The 14944-nt window shown below is 49.0% G+C and overlaps 1 protein-coding gene across 3 annotated transcripts in view; it reads right to left on the reverse strand.

The window, feature by feature from the left end:
* ATOH8 (atonal bHLH transcription factor 8) overlaps positions 1-8132 on the reverse strand; it is a 31025-nt gene extending 22893 nt beyond the window's left edge. The window contains exons 1-3 of one of the 3 annotated variants that reach the window (XM_074992291.1): positions 7247-8132; positions 4531-4592; positions 869-2464 (exon numbers count right to left, since the gene is read on the reverse strand). In XM_074992291.1, the coding sequence (XP_074848392.1) occupies positions 2332-2464; positions 4531-4592; positions 7247-7783 (732 nt within the window). In that variant the 5' untranslated portion in view covers positions 7784-8132 and the 3' untranslated portion in view covers positions 869-2331. Of the gene's footprint in view, positions 1-868; positions 2465-4530; positions 4593-7246 lie in introns of those variants that run through there. The other 2 variants (XM_074992292.1, XM_074992290.1) reach the window with 2 other exon arrangements.
* Positions 8133-14944: the final 6812 nt, after the last annotated feature.

The following is a 14944-nucleotide window of genomic DNA, read 5'->3' on the forward strand; positions in this document are numbered from 1 at the left end:
CTGCAGGTCTCTGTCAACAGAGCGCCCACTAGCAAACAGCTTCTCCAGAAGTTCTGGCTGCTCTGTGGGAAAACCCGACTCTCTCGCTGATGAGCAGAGTCCTGCTTCCCCGTGCCTCACTCTGCATAGGAGCACTGCTTTCCAAGTTAGGCTGGGGGCAGGATTAGACAGGACCGTGGCGATAACTCTAACGTTACTGCTGAATCAAGCTGGGACCACCGCACAGGAACAAAGCACACACTGGACGTGAATGACAGTGCCGAGGATAAAGGCACTGGTGGTTCGGTGCTTGCAGTGTCCCACCTCACTGCCCCTGCAGTGGCTGAAGAGGATAATTTGAAAGCAGTCTAGGGACCAGCAGGGAGACTCAGATCCAACTCCCACTTCTGTCAATAGGAGTCTTTCCTCTGATTTGAGTGGGAGTTTAATCAAGCCCTACAGGAGAGGAACGGATGCGCGCACCTACAGGAAAACAGGAATACACAGTGTTGGTCACAGGATTATGTGTCAGGAGACAAAGCCAGTTAGCCATCAACTAACAAGCTCAAACTGTGGTCTTGGTGTAGTGTTCGCCTTGGTTTGGGGAGGCGTGGTGTCTTCTCTGTTGTCTTCTTTACATTCTTTCCCTTTGTTTTGTTGCCCAGTGGTGTGCTGCACGCATTGTGTGTATTGTTCACAGAAGGGCCCTGGTCATCTCCCTTTGCTATAAAGCACCATGTACGCCCATGGCACTGGAAGTCATAACAGTGTCACTTGGAACTGGTTTAAACCTCTATCAGGCCCAAACTTTTCCCCCCCTTAGAACCCTCCCATGCAGGGCAGAAGCCCTCCCCCACCCTGGTAGGTGAAGGACGGGAGAAGCTGGGGTCGGGGGCTCCCACAAGCCATACTTTAACTGTAAAAGCACCACATGTGGCTCACAAAGCCACAGTTTGGCCACAGCTGCTCTGTGGGTTGTAGCCTCTCTCTGCCACCTGTGAGACAGGCAGCTGCAGAGAGAAAAAAAACTAGCAAAAACGCTTGAACTATTTGAAAATGTTTTAGTGGCTGCAGATAGCACAAGGCCCTCTTCTCATTATGCCAGCATGGGAGCAGGAACTACCCTGTCAGTCCCCAGTCGTCTATTCTATTACTGGGAAGATGTTGCTTTGAGGAAACTCCACAGATATCCTGGAATCGCTTTTCCAGTAGCCTATACCAGTGTTTCCCAAAGTGTGGTACACGTACCACCAGAGGTATCCCAAAAGGATTTCGAGGGGTACACGTCAGAAAATAAATTACCAACAATCAGGAGATTAGCACTGGGACGGCACTGGGGGAGGAAGGTAAACCAATAAGTCTGAAGTCCTGAAAAGGGTATGTGAATGGGATAGGTTTGTGAAACATTGGCCTATACCAAGATATCACTTGTGGCAACGTCTAGAGAAAGAAACTACTATTCACTTGTGTACCACTCCAGGACCATGACTGCTCCGACAGCATGGTCTTTAGCAGCTAGATACTACAGAGTGGCGAGGAATTCTGGTGCCAGGTGATAGGTGCATGATAAATGCAGGGAGAGGGAAATCCACGCTACTTGTGGCATAGATACAAACAGAAAGGACTCAGTGTACTGCAGCAATATCTAAATGTTGCTCTCATTTTAAAAAGCTGAGTGGCTTTGCCAAATATACAACTACCCTTCTAATTCACATCTCAGAGGAGAAGTCCAAACAGGAGAAGAGAGAGAACAGTTAAGTGCTTAACGACATGGCTGAATTACTCTCTTCTTCTGCAAAACCACTATGGCTGATAATTCCCCCCACCAAGCAAATACAAAAAACCAGCGTCACTGCCATCTGGATAGCTAATAAGTACAGCTGAAGCATGTGCGCCGTATGCGCACAGCTGTAAAGTACGGATGCCGCTGCTCTCCATCTGCCCGGCATGCTGCATTGGCTTAGTGGGGGCTCAGAAGGAGAATTCAGGAACAGGAGGGAGAGAGGGAACATGCTGCAGAGAAGCAGTATTTTCCCCTTCACTTCACAGGACTGGTCCCCACATGGCTCAGTAGCTATGGGCCTAATCCTGCAGCCTCTGCTTAACGAGCACTCCCACTGAGGCTGGCAGAGCACCTTACACGAGATAGGGCCGTGGCATCAGGTCCTGTGGATGGCAACCACTACTCCATAACAGAATGGACGAACTCTGGAGCACAAATTCTATTTAAATCTATTTCTCCGTCAGCACAAGCGGAACACATGGCTCTGTTGCACCTGCTTTCTCGCCCTCCTCTCCAGTGGGTGGTGTACGTGACACCTCTGCTGTGAGCTGAGAACTCGTGTTCTTCTCTCAAAGGAGGAGTGTGAGGCCAGGAAACAGAATCAGCGATAGTGACACTCTTCTCTGCTGCTTGCCGACAAGCCTAAGACAAGGTATCGATTTCAATGCTTCACGGAAAGACTCCCAGCTGCTTAAGAGATCGCTGTGTGATGACAAGGAAGGAATGGAGAAATAACCACAAGTAAGCCGAGTTCCATGTGTAACCTTCTCCAAGTGGGCAGAACATGGGGATTACCTCCTGTTCAGCATGCCAGGGTACAGACATTAAGGCTTCACTTAGCTGAGGTCTGCCAGTTTAATCTCCACAAATGAATTTCTGTGTAATCCCTGTCTGAACTGTTTGTGCCGGAATGCAGGAAATGCCGGGTAGTTCCTTACCTACGGATGCCGATATGCCACAGTATACACAGCTGTTTGGTACAAAACTGATCATCACAGCTTGGCAGCTGCATGGTGGGATGTGGATGACGTGAGTTGGAAGCCAGTGCTGTGCACCTGGGCAGGATGGTGGCTCATCTGTTGAGCTTTGCTGGCGGTTAATAAAAGACCAAATCACAACATCACCAAATGATGATCTGTGCCACCTCAGCCCCTCCATCTAACTGCCAAGAAAATCCGGCTCTGCTTTTCTTAAGGAAAAACAAGCACTGTCTCAATCTGGGGAATAAAGTCGTCTCTCTAGAGCAGGGATTCCCAATCTATGGGTCAGGCCCAAAGATGGGTCGCTGTTAGATTTGTTAAGGGTCGCCAGCTGGGTAGTTCCCAGATGCATGTGGCCCTCAAAGAAGCCATTTGCAGATTCTTAACATTGCCTCAGGTGGATATCTATCAATAAAGATAGCTGCTGGAGATGGCAGCTCTCTCTCCACTAGGATAGCAATTACCTTACGCCTAGGGGCTGAAAGCTTAGCACTTGAGTTAATCGGTTTTAAGGACTGCTTGCTGCTGGGAGCGGGAGGGCTGGGGGAGCCAACCAACCTAGCAACCCCAGTGAAGAGGCTGCAGGAGGAGGGGAAGTGTCTAAGGCTGGGGCCTTTTAGGGCTGGGGGCAGTTTAGGGCTGCGGGTGGGGGTCTAAGACTGGGGAAAGTTTGGGGCTGCTGGGGGGGGTCTAAGGCTGGGGGTGGAGGCGGGGTGGGCTATTTTGTGTTCAGCCCCTGGAATATTTAAAAAATTGCCATGTGGCCCCCAGTGGGGAAAAAAAAGTTGGACACCCCCCACCTTACGCATTACTAAGACTGCTTCCATGTCTCTGACATTCATAGTGATCCCAGGAACGCCATTTAACAGTCTCTGGCAGTAATTTTCACCCCTGCTCCTCCTCTCTTCACCCCTTTTGTCCCCCCACCCATGTAGCTGATTCCTCAGTTTTCATTTTTTTGTCTGTGACTCCCCCCCGCCCCTCCAGCCTCAGAGTGTGGGGTATATGCTGGAGGCAGTGGGGAGCGGTTTGAGGATGCGTCTTTCCCCAACCACAACTCAGATTAAGTATAATAATAAACTATAATAAACAAACAGTGTTATTTTATTCGTGTATTTTTCCTTTTTTATGGAATAACTATTAATATATAAACATGAGGGGGCAGTTTTATATTCTTGCCTCAGGCACAAAATTAGCTAGTTATAGCACTGCTTCCCCACCCAGCCACCGCCCCTGTTTGAATTGCCCTGGGTCACCCAATCTTCCTGAATTGTCAGAATGGATCCCCATCTGGAAAAGGTTGGGAACCGCTGCCCTAGAGCCTAGGCACCAGTGTGTTCCGAGAACTTCCGCACTGACCTGAAGGTAGCAGTGGCAGCATTCAAGGTGAGCAGTGAGCTCTAACTGCTTTCCATGCTCACTTGATGCTTGTCCTTGCCGCTGAATCCAGGGCTGAAACGGTTTGTGCACGTGGGACCAAACCCAGGCATCTAGAGACTTTGCAGGAAATGCCCAGTCCCTCGAAGAGCAGGAACTCAGTTTGCTGCTCGCTGGGCTTGTGCTTGAGGTCGGCAGGGATAGAGATTGCCAGCAAGTTAGAAATTTGAGCCACTTGCCCTTGTTTTTGTGACATGGATGCCTGTCGATTGATACCCGAACAGCCAGCCACGTGCATTGCACACAGATCACTGAACAGCCAGAAGGGGACAGCACTTTTTGAAAACCAAAATAAATCAACTATCTTATTTTAACTTACAAAAGGCTTAGTTTTGTAAGACTCTCTCTTACCATGCATATATACAGAGCCTAGCACAGTGAGGCCATGCTCCCAATTGAAGCTTCCAGTGTCTCTGCAAAATAATAGCATAGCCTTGGGACAAATCATTGACTTTACACTGAAAAACTGCCCTATGATAAGCCTAATCTTGTTTCCTCGAGGTCAGTGGCAAAGCTTCCATTTGTTTGAATGGGATTAGCAATTCTCCCTGTGCATTCCTAAGAGTGGATAATGGGGGGGAAAATTAGCCAGTCACTCTGGGGTGGACAGCCACCCATCCCTGAAATCATCCTTCACAAGCTTTTCAACCAACCAACTGAGAAAACGCAAGCAAGATTCCTTAAGGGGGGAGCACTGGATAAAGTAACTAGGTACAGAAAAACAGAGCCTGGTAGCCCTCTCCAAGGTGACTGGATGAAACTGCTCACACAAGAAATGGCTGCAAGGCTGAGCCCAGAGTCTGATTCTGAAACCTCACAAATCTCACTGACATCAGTGATCTGTTGATGTTAGCAAGGGCTGCAAGACTCAGCTGAAAGGACCCTTCTGGGGAAAGTGAATGCTCAGCAACTTCCAGGATCAGGCCCCTACTGTGGCAGGCAACCCTATGTGACCCTGCATGCTGTATTCTTCCTTCATAGCCTTGGAATGCTCTTCCTGGCATTTACAGAGAAGGCAAAGGAACAAAAGCTGGCCAAGCATGGTGGAACTGTTTTTTTTATGGCTCTCTCCTTTCGCCAGGCAGGCTAGTACAGTGGAAAACAATTTAATTAGTCAACTAAGGGGGAGACCAAGAACTGAAAAGTGCTATTAGGAGGCTCACAAAATGTGACTAGGTCAGAACCTCTTGTTTTATTGCAATCCCGAGACTGGTTTTGAGAACAGCTCGGCATTCAGTGCAGGCTCTGGTCCTGGCATGCTCTCTCTTTTCTTTCACAGGATTGATCTACTCAGCACATTTTGCCAGGTCGGGGGAGTCATGTTATAGCCCTCTTGGGCCTTTCTTGCTGGTGTGGACAGAACCAATGATGTTCTAACCATATTATAGCCACAATCTGTACAGGCACTAAACTACCTGAAAGACTCTGTAAACAGACAAGTCCCTACCTATAAATGCGTCTGCAAATAAATTCCTTAGCAACTGGGTGGTCTTCAAATACCCTGGTGATGAACACCACAGAACACCCTACAACTAACTCAGATGAAAGGCTTCTCTTTCAAAAGGTACATAAACATGTGGACCTGTTTGTGGGGTTAGAACGAGGCACATGATGGCATTGCTGAATTGGCCTAGACTAGTACCAGATGGATAGACAGATGTGTTTCCTTCATACTAGGCCGTCTCCTCTTGCATCATGTTCCAAAGATGACCATGATGCAGTGACACAATCTTAAGCACCTTTTAACACCCCCAGCATTCACTACTGCATGTGGAAAATGTTAATATCTCCCATTCAAATGAGGAGGGTTTGAAATGCTTTTTAAAGAGCCTGTTATTCACCAACAGATTGAAGGGCACCTTGAAGATGGCTCACATTGCATGATGAGCAAAACTGAGGATGTCAGCAGCCTAAGGGAGTCAGGTACCCAACTCAAAGAGAGTCGATTTCTTCTACTCTCTCATGTCTCTGACAATTCCCAAATCTTCCAGGTGAGCTACTGTGTCACAAGGTGAGATTTAGGCATCATCAGGGCTCACTTTGCTCCAAATCATCCCTGCCTGCTATATATATAACTACTCATACAAAAAGCCAGATGGATTTCATAGGGAGGTTCTTAAGACTCTATTTTCAATCTCTTGCTCTCTCCTTAGCTATTCTAAAGTTTAAAAGGTTCTGATAACTAATTATCAGCATGGGGAGCACTATTAATGACTCTTTCAGTCTGTTCTGACCCCTCCCTCCACTAAATCAGGCTGAATTTGTGTTGCATTAATAACCCCTGAAGTGAACACAGGCAACTCTAACACATAGGTTGAGTTTCAGAGCTTGTTCAACATCCAGAAAAAGTAAAATATTTCTGGGAAACCAACAAGAGTAAGGTGAGAGACAATCAATAGGACAAGGGACTTAGGAAGCTACAGCTTATGGCCCACACGAACTCTTTCCATGAGAGCAGCCGGGAGCAGATTTGGTGCTGAAAAACACAGTGCTCCATCCCCAGTTTTAAACTGTCAAAGCAATACACTTGTCTAGCACCCCTCCAGGCATGCGCTTCCCTTCTCTTCGAACCCACTCGCCCTCCACCCCAAAGCCCTGATCTCATTAAGAATTAACAAGATGCCCTGTGGCACCTTAGAGACTAACTGATTTTTTGGAGCATCAGCTTCTGCGGGCAAAGACCCGCTTGGCCAGATGCATCTGTGTTTGCCCATGAAAGCTTACCTTCCAAAAAAACCCTTAGTCTATCAGGTGCCACAGGACTGCTCCTTGTTCTTGCTGATACAGGCTGACGGGGCTGCCCCTCTGAGCCGTGTCATTAGGAACGACAACAACCACCACCAAAAAAATCTCATGCCCCAAAAGCCGGCGCTGAAGTTAAGCCTTGCAGAGGTCGCTGCCCGCCATGACCCAGCTGAGCTCCGGCTAGCGCCTGCAACCCGGGGCTGATTTATTTAAAAAGCCCTGTGGCGAGGAAGCCAGGGCAGGGATGGGTGCCCCGGGCTGCGCCGTTGCGGGGGCGGGGGGGCAGCAGAGCGGGGCGCCGCAGCAGCCGGGCCGGGGGTACCTGTTTCCGCAGCGCCTCGAAGGCGGCGCTGATGGTGTGCACGCGGGTGCGCTCCCGGGCGTTGGCCAGCAGCCGCCGCGTCTGCTGGATGGCTTTGATCTCCGAGGCGCCGCCGGCCGCCTCGCCCGCCCGTTTCCTAGGCGAGGCGGCGGACTCGGGCGCGCTGCCGTAAGCCACCTGGGCCCCCGGGGGGTAGGCGCTCTCCAGCGGCGGCCCCAGCACGAGCCGGGGCGGCAGGCTCTGCTCCGGGAAGGGCTGCGCCCCCTGGCGCCCGTGCACCGCGGCGGGGGGCAAGTCGGGCTCGGGGCGCGGGGGCGCGGGGGCCAGGCCCGCCCGCCTCTCCGGCGCGGCGCCCGCCCGGCCCGCGGCTCTCGCCAGCCGCCCGCTGACTTTCAGCGCCACCTGGAAACTTTTGCAGCCGCCCACGTGCGGCCGGGCGGCCTCTTTGTGCTTCCTCCGCAGCTTCTTGAGGGCGCCCAGCTCGCCGACGCACAGACGGGGCCAGGGCTCGGCCGGCAGCAGCTGCAGGTTCTTCATGGCGGGCAGCGAGCCCGGGCAGCGAGCGCCGGCAGGACGGCCCCGCACAGCCGCGGCCGCGGGGCTTGCACGCCGCTGGAGGGGCCGGCGGCTCTGCAGCGGCAGCGCGAGCGGGCTCGCGCCCGGAGCGCTCAGGCTGTCAGCCGAAGCCGCCGCCGCCGCCGCGGGGGGGCCTGCACGCCGCGCGCCATCTGTGTTTGTTTAGCCTCAGTTTACACAGAAGCCCCTGTTGGCAGGATCAGTCAGCGCGCCGCCGGGCCGGGCAGCGGGCTTGGCGAGCCCGCCGCGGAGCCGCTTTAAAGGAGCAGGAAGCCGGTTTGGTTCCCAGCCCAAGCAGCTGGGCTGCCAATCGCCTTTGTGCAGCGCCCCTCCCTGCGCGCGCCCCCCGCCCCACGCGCACACACCCGAGTTGCCGATCGCTTCCCTCGCTGTACCCTGCAGAGACCCCACCCCCACCCAAGAGGCTCCTCCAGGATATCTTCGCCCCCACCCTGATAGTCTTCGAGGGGACCCCAGACGCCTCCTCGGTTCCACGGGCGAAGAGCCGTTCACGAGGGGCTGTGTTCAGGGGCCCCTGTGATTCCCCCCTCCCCCTCCCTGGGCAGAATGCATTTGGTTCTGTGCACTAAGACACACATGCTGCCCACTCGGGGTGCCTGTCATGGGAGACGCGTGGGGGTGCACAAGAGCCAGGGGTAAGGCAAGCTCTGGGTGCAGGGGTGCACAGGGGGTCACATGCCCCCAGGTGTCCACCCCACCCACTCACTTCAGTATTGGGGGAGAGGTGGGACTGCCCCCAGGCTCACCCAGAAGAGGTGTGGGGCTTCCAGAGAAAGAGGTGGAGCAGGGGAGGGGTGGGACATGGGCGGAGCAAGGGCAGGGAGGGGCAGAGCAGGGTGTGGGGTAGGGGCCCATGGCCCCCCCTGGAACCAACCCTCATGAGTCACCACTGGTGGCTGTGGGTGCTGTGTGAATCAGCTCAGCGGCCCCTGAATCTCTCCTGGGCGGCTACCCAAGTGCTCAGATTTTAAGGAACACGATGGGCTCGTCTACACTTGCCCCCAACTTCGAAGGGGGCATGTTAATCCGGCGATGGGAGATTACTAATGAAGTGTGGCGGTGAATACGCAGCACTTCATTGGGCTAATTCTCCCCTGCAGAAGCTTCAAACTTCAAAATGCTGGCGTGGGTGTAGCCACGCTACTTCAAAGTCCATTTACTCCTCACACATTTACATGCATGCTGGCACTTCGAAGTTTGAAGCTTTGAAGTTGCCATGATGGAGAATTAGCTTAATGGAGTGGTGTGTATTCACTGCAGCACTTCATTAGTAATCTCCCATCGCCCTGACTAACATGCCCCCTTCGAAGTTGGGGGCAAGTGTAGACCCAGCCTACTTGTGTTTTATGTGGAAGGGTTCCCCCATATTTACCTACATGAACAGTGAAGGAGGACTGGTTTCCTGGAATGCTTTTGTCCTTCCCAATGATCAGGGTTTTATTTATGTGTTTTTATTTGATAGCTGAAGAGATTGTCTTGGTTCTAGGTCTTGACTACCACAATTATCAGCCTCATTGATCATTCACTTGCAAGGGGAAAAAAACTGACTTATGCGGGATGAGTCCTCTAGCTGTGGAGGACTTAAATGCTTAAATGGACACATTCTTCTTAATTATGCCAGCAAGAGTTATTTGACCTGGGGGAGTGATAGAGCCAAGGCAGCTCTAAGGTTTAGCAAATATCTCTGTGAGGCAGACGCACGTCTGCTTATTTCTCTGCTGCTGCTTTGGTACTGAGATAATCTCTGCTTTTAATCTTTTTCTACAGCAAAGACCATTTCTGATTTTTACAAACAAAATCAAGGAAGCGGTCACTATTGAGCTACTTGCTAATTAGCATTATTTATTGGCATGGTAGTCGTGGGCTCAAAAGAGACAGTCTCTGCCCTTGAAGCCCGCACAGCCTGGACAAGGTAAAGGAAGGGTGTTTCCCTCAGAGGTGTAGAGCAGTGAAGAGACTTGTCCGAGGTCACAACATTGACCAAGCTGAGAATGGAAACCATGGATAATATCTTAAGAAACATTTAACTGACTGAGCATAATTTCCATTTTCACAAGTGATTGAGACACTGGGGAACTTAAATCTATAGTGCAACTAAAAACCCACAGCTGAGTTTGTGAGAGCATCTTGGGTGTGTAACCTGGGACTGTGGCACAGTTGTGCCCCCTTAACTCTCCTTACTGAGCTGTCTTTCACAATGCTTTGCTAATGACAAGCAGCAAACCCCTCCAGACACTGTTATCACTCAGCACAGCTGCATATGGCACCCCACCCCCTGCTAGATTGCTTGAATATTTCCAGAGTCACTCCTGAATCACACAGAGAAAGGCATCGGCCAAATCCTCATGGTCCCAGCCTTGCACTTCAGGAATATAATGTCTTGCGCAGTTCAAGGCCTTTTCCGTGAGCAGGCAAATTTTTTTAATTGGTTCACCACTTCATCAATGAAAAGTGGACATATACCAGCCTTTGTAAACCTGAGCAGATTTATCAAGCACTTCAGGCAAAGTCACTGGAAAAGATAAACAGTGAAACATGTTTATTGATTACAAAAGATAGATTTTTAAGCGATAGGCAAAAAGTCAAAGTGGTTACTAAAAGAAAGGAAAATATAAGCCCACAGTCTAAACTCTTAACCTTTTTAGACCTGGCAACATCTAGATTTAGCAGCTTTACTGACCTCACTGGCCACTGCAGTTCATAATATACAAGTTTTACCCTTTAAACCTGGGCAAGTCTCATCTGCTGGATTCCTTTGAATGTCCTCGTTGCTTGTAGCATGGGTGAGGGGTGGGGAAAAGGCCATGTGGCCACTGTGTTCGGTTTTATACCCTTAGTCAGTGTGCTTGGCGGCTACAAGTTGGGACATGTCTGGGCACATTGCTGAGTCCCCAGACGAAGTTGAGCAATTCCCCTGGTGTAGCCCTGTGCAAGCGAATCACTGAATTGTAACTCCCTTGATGGACATTGGTTACTTCCCTGGAGAGCTAGTAACTCAGTGTTTCCCAAACCCACAGCATATTTTTGTGACAACCATGCAACACAGTCCTCATAACGTCATATGTAGTGATGATACACATAGACAGAACAATGGCTGTCAGCAGATATCTCATATGGCATGCATTAGATGCAATATCACGGCTGCATAAAAATGAGGAATATTGCGGGGCACAGGGCCCTCCCTTGGGGTATAGAGTGTCACAGAACCATGTCAGCTGACCTGGGCTCCCCGGCTCAGGCTAAGGGGAATTTTACTTGTGTATATATTTGGGGTGTGGCTGTCAGTCAGGCCCTAGGACCCTCCGAGGTGGGAATGTACCAGAGCTCAGGCTGCATTCCAAACCCAAATGCCAGCACTGCAAACAGACCCCTAGCCCATGCCAGCTGGCACAGGCCAGCCGTGTGCATCTAATTACAGTGTAGACATACCCAGTGAAGTCAATGGGTTTTAGGCTCTTAAGCCACTTAGGTGTTTCTGAATATTACCTTCCATGTCTTGACACCCTGCCTAGTAAGCCACAATGTCCTGCCAAGTAAGCCACAGTTTCCTCTATTAAAACATGAATCAAAAGAACTAGGTTCTGGATCCACTTCACTGCCTCAAATTCTCTATGCAGATAGAAACAGTCTCGTGAATATTAAGGGATGCCTGTAAACTGTTTGAGAGCCTCCGATGGAATGTACACACTATTATGACTGATTAATCATAGGTAATGTCATATCATGGTTGTAATTTTCTCTGTTTTCAACTACTAGTTCCTGTTTCTTTTGAAGGTGAAGGCTGATAGAGGGATTCCCTCTAGGCATGACTTCATCCAAATTGCTCAACTCTGTTTGTGGGAGGGGGAGTGATCGCACCAGCAATTTTACACATGCTCTACCTTAGAATCTCAGGTGCTGTCAACAAGTTGCTGAGGAATGAACAAGCCAGATTTTGCAAGAGAAGGGGATGTATAGACCAGATTTTCACCCTGAGAAACAACATAGAGCAGTGCACAGAATGGCACAGACAGACGTACATAAACTTTGTTGACTTTGAGAAGGTTTTTGACAACATACAGAGAGAAAGCCTTTGGCGCATGCTGAGAGCCTATAGAATCCCTCTACAAGTGATCCAGTTCATCAAGAGTTTTTACACCAACTTCACCTGCTGGTGGGATACCGTGATCTGTCTTTCAAAGTCAAGACTTGGGTCAGACAGGAATGTATCATGTCTGCACAGCTCTTCAACATGGTGATCGTCTGGGTGATGCAGAGAACAACAGCAGATGTGTCAAGGGGTATCAGATGGACACCCTTTTCCACATAGGAAGTCCATGACTTTGTGGATGACCTTCCATTGCTTTCCCACACCCATCAACACATACAGGAAAAGACACAATGCCTATGCACTGTTGGACTTCAGGTTGGACTAAGAGTTAACCAAAAAACAAAACAAAACAGAGATTATGACTCTCAACATAGATTCACTAGCACCAATCAAGATAGATGATGCAGACTTACCCAGCACAGACAGCTTTATATACTTAGGCAGTGTCATCCGTCATGATGGTGGCACCAAGTACGACATCTAGAGCAGACTAAGCAAGGTCAGAAATGTCCTCAGAAGTATGAACAATGTATGGAGATTTGCACAGTAAAGTGTCCACACCAAGCTTAAGCTCTACCAGAGCTGTGTCATATCAACACTACTATATGGCTCAGAGTGCTGGCAGATAACAGAGTGTGACCTTGCCAAGCTCTCATCCTTTCACACCACAAGCCTTCACAAGATGCTTTGCATCTTTTGGCCAAAGACAATCTCCAACCACAACCTGCTCCTGCGATGCCACCAGAGGGATTTGACCACTGTCGTCATAGAAGACGCTGGAGATGGATAGGGCATGTGACAAGAGGGGAGGCAGACACCATTGGAAAGATAGCACTTCACTGGACACCTGAAGGATGACAGAAACGTCGGAGGCCCAAGACAACATGGCAGCATGCTGTTGAGGCAGACATGAAGAGAATGAACTAAAACTGGGACACACTGGAGAAAATGGCCAAAGACAGACAGAAGTGGAGGGCCTTCGTTGCTGTCCTACACACCAGCAGGCATAATAGGCTTTAATTAGCTACCTTAGAAACTATCCTATTAATTCACTCAAGAAGTCTTTCAGTGGAGGCTTAACAGTAAGGTTTTCGTGGTCATTAAAGAATCCATGCATTTTCCCTAAAAGAAGAGAAGTTAATCTGAGTAATTACATTCTGCCTACCTAATTTCCACTGATGGCTCATCGGGACTCAGTGGACCATGTTCTCTGTGTGTATAAATGATCATAGCTCCATTAAAAGCAATGGCGTTGTTACAGTTTACACCAGCAGAAAACTTGGCTTTGTATTTTCTTGGCTCATGGCCCAACTTATGTGTGGTTCTGTGTGTTAAGAAGTAGCTGCTCCCTTCCATTTAAGAAGTGGCTGGATGGCAGATAGATTCTAAGAAGAAATATAAGCCTAAAAATTATGCAGTTTTATGTCAAACTATTTCCTTCTGTGCTCTGCTATTAATTATTTGTTTCACAGATGTGCCATGGAGGCAGAATCAGGATTTTATTGCTCAAGGTGCTGTACAAACATGTAATAACAGGAAGTCTTTGTCCCATATGTAACTCACTGTTCAGCATGTGCCACAAATTGTCATCTATACCTAATCCACAGAAGAGAAAACTGACAGCTGCCAGTTAAGGGTCTTAGGCCTTATATATTTGAAGAATACTTAAATCAGCTTAGCTCAGTTTGTATGGGTAAGCCAGTGCAAGCCCCTGTGTAGACACTCTCATTTGGCTTATTTCTGTTTAGCTTCAATATGTTCCTAGTCAATTTAGCATAATTTAAAAAAGCCTAGGTTAAACCAGAGTAAGAGTGTATACAAAAAGCCTTCCACACTGGCTTAACTCAGCTGGTTAAAAAATGTACCTTAAAGGAAAATGATGCAGCTCTTCCTGTCCTTTAGCTCAAGTAACAGCTGTTAAAACTCCTGACTCAAAGCTCTTGGTGATGAACAGGATGATTGTTATCATTGCATGTAACAAAATGTAAACAGAGAAATCACACTGCCAATAGAAGAGGTAAAGGGGAGAGGAGTATAATAGATAATACAACTCTTTGTTGGTCATTTAATATCAGACTTTTCCATATATAGAATTTCACTCCTCTAATATAAAGTCACAGGCTGTGTCTACACGTGCCGCTTCTTCCGGAAGCCGCACATATAGACACAGCCCCAGAGAGGTAGCTATGTTAATCTGTATCTTCACAAAACAAAAATGTCGTCCTGTAGCACTTTAAAGACTAACAAAATAACATCACTTAATAAATTATTTTGTTAGTCTTTAAAGTGCTACAGGACTGCTCTTTTTGTTTCAATTTAAAGTGTGATTCTAAATGTATATAGTAAAGCTGGTGCTTACCATAACTTTGGTTCTTACTATAACTTTATTAGAATTTGGTGGCTAAACTCTCTGAAGATTCCATCAGTACTGAGCATGCTCTGGTGCAGGGCTGCAGGAGTCAAGCAAGACTGTTCCTGTAATTCCTCCTCCTGGCTGTTAAGTGTTGCCTCAGTTCTGGGCTAGGTACTGCAAACAGGGAGGTTAACACCAGTGCTATCAGCACTTCTCCTGCAGATGCCCAGACAGCATGGAGGAGAAGGATTAACAGTCTCACTTGAATACAGAGTGGGGAGCAGTGTTCCCTGATAACCGAGAGTCTGGGCAGCCAGGTTCAGGTGCCGCCCAGCTGATTAGCAGAGCGGCCCCAGCCAGCAGTGTGTGTTTCTAAGGGTGGTGCAGATTGGCATGTGCTTTGATGCACATAACAGAATTTTTTCTGCCCATGGCTGGAAAAAAAATAAGGGGACCACTGGTTGGAAGGAGGAGGAAATGGGAGCAGAGAAAGACAGGCTGGGTTGTGGGGAGCAGGATGGACTAGCTGATTGTGACTAGGAATAGATGGTGTCAGGGAAAGGCTGATGGATAGGAGTCAGGGAGACGGTGACAAAAGGGAATGGTAGTTGGACGTACAGGCCAGAGGTGGACATTCTGGGGAACAGGGACGAAAGGT

The sequence above is a fragment of the Carettochelys insculpta genome, chromosome 4 (genome assembly GCF_033958435.1).
Source record: "Carettochelys insculpta isolate YL-2023 chromosome 4, ASM3395843v1, whole genome shotgun sequence".
NCBI lineage: Eukaryota > Metazoa > Chordata > Testudines > Carettochelyidae > Carettochelys > Carettochelys insculpta.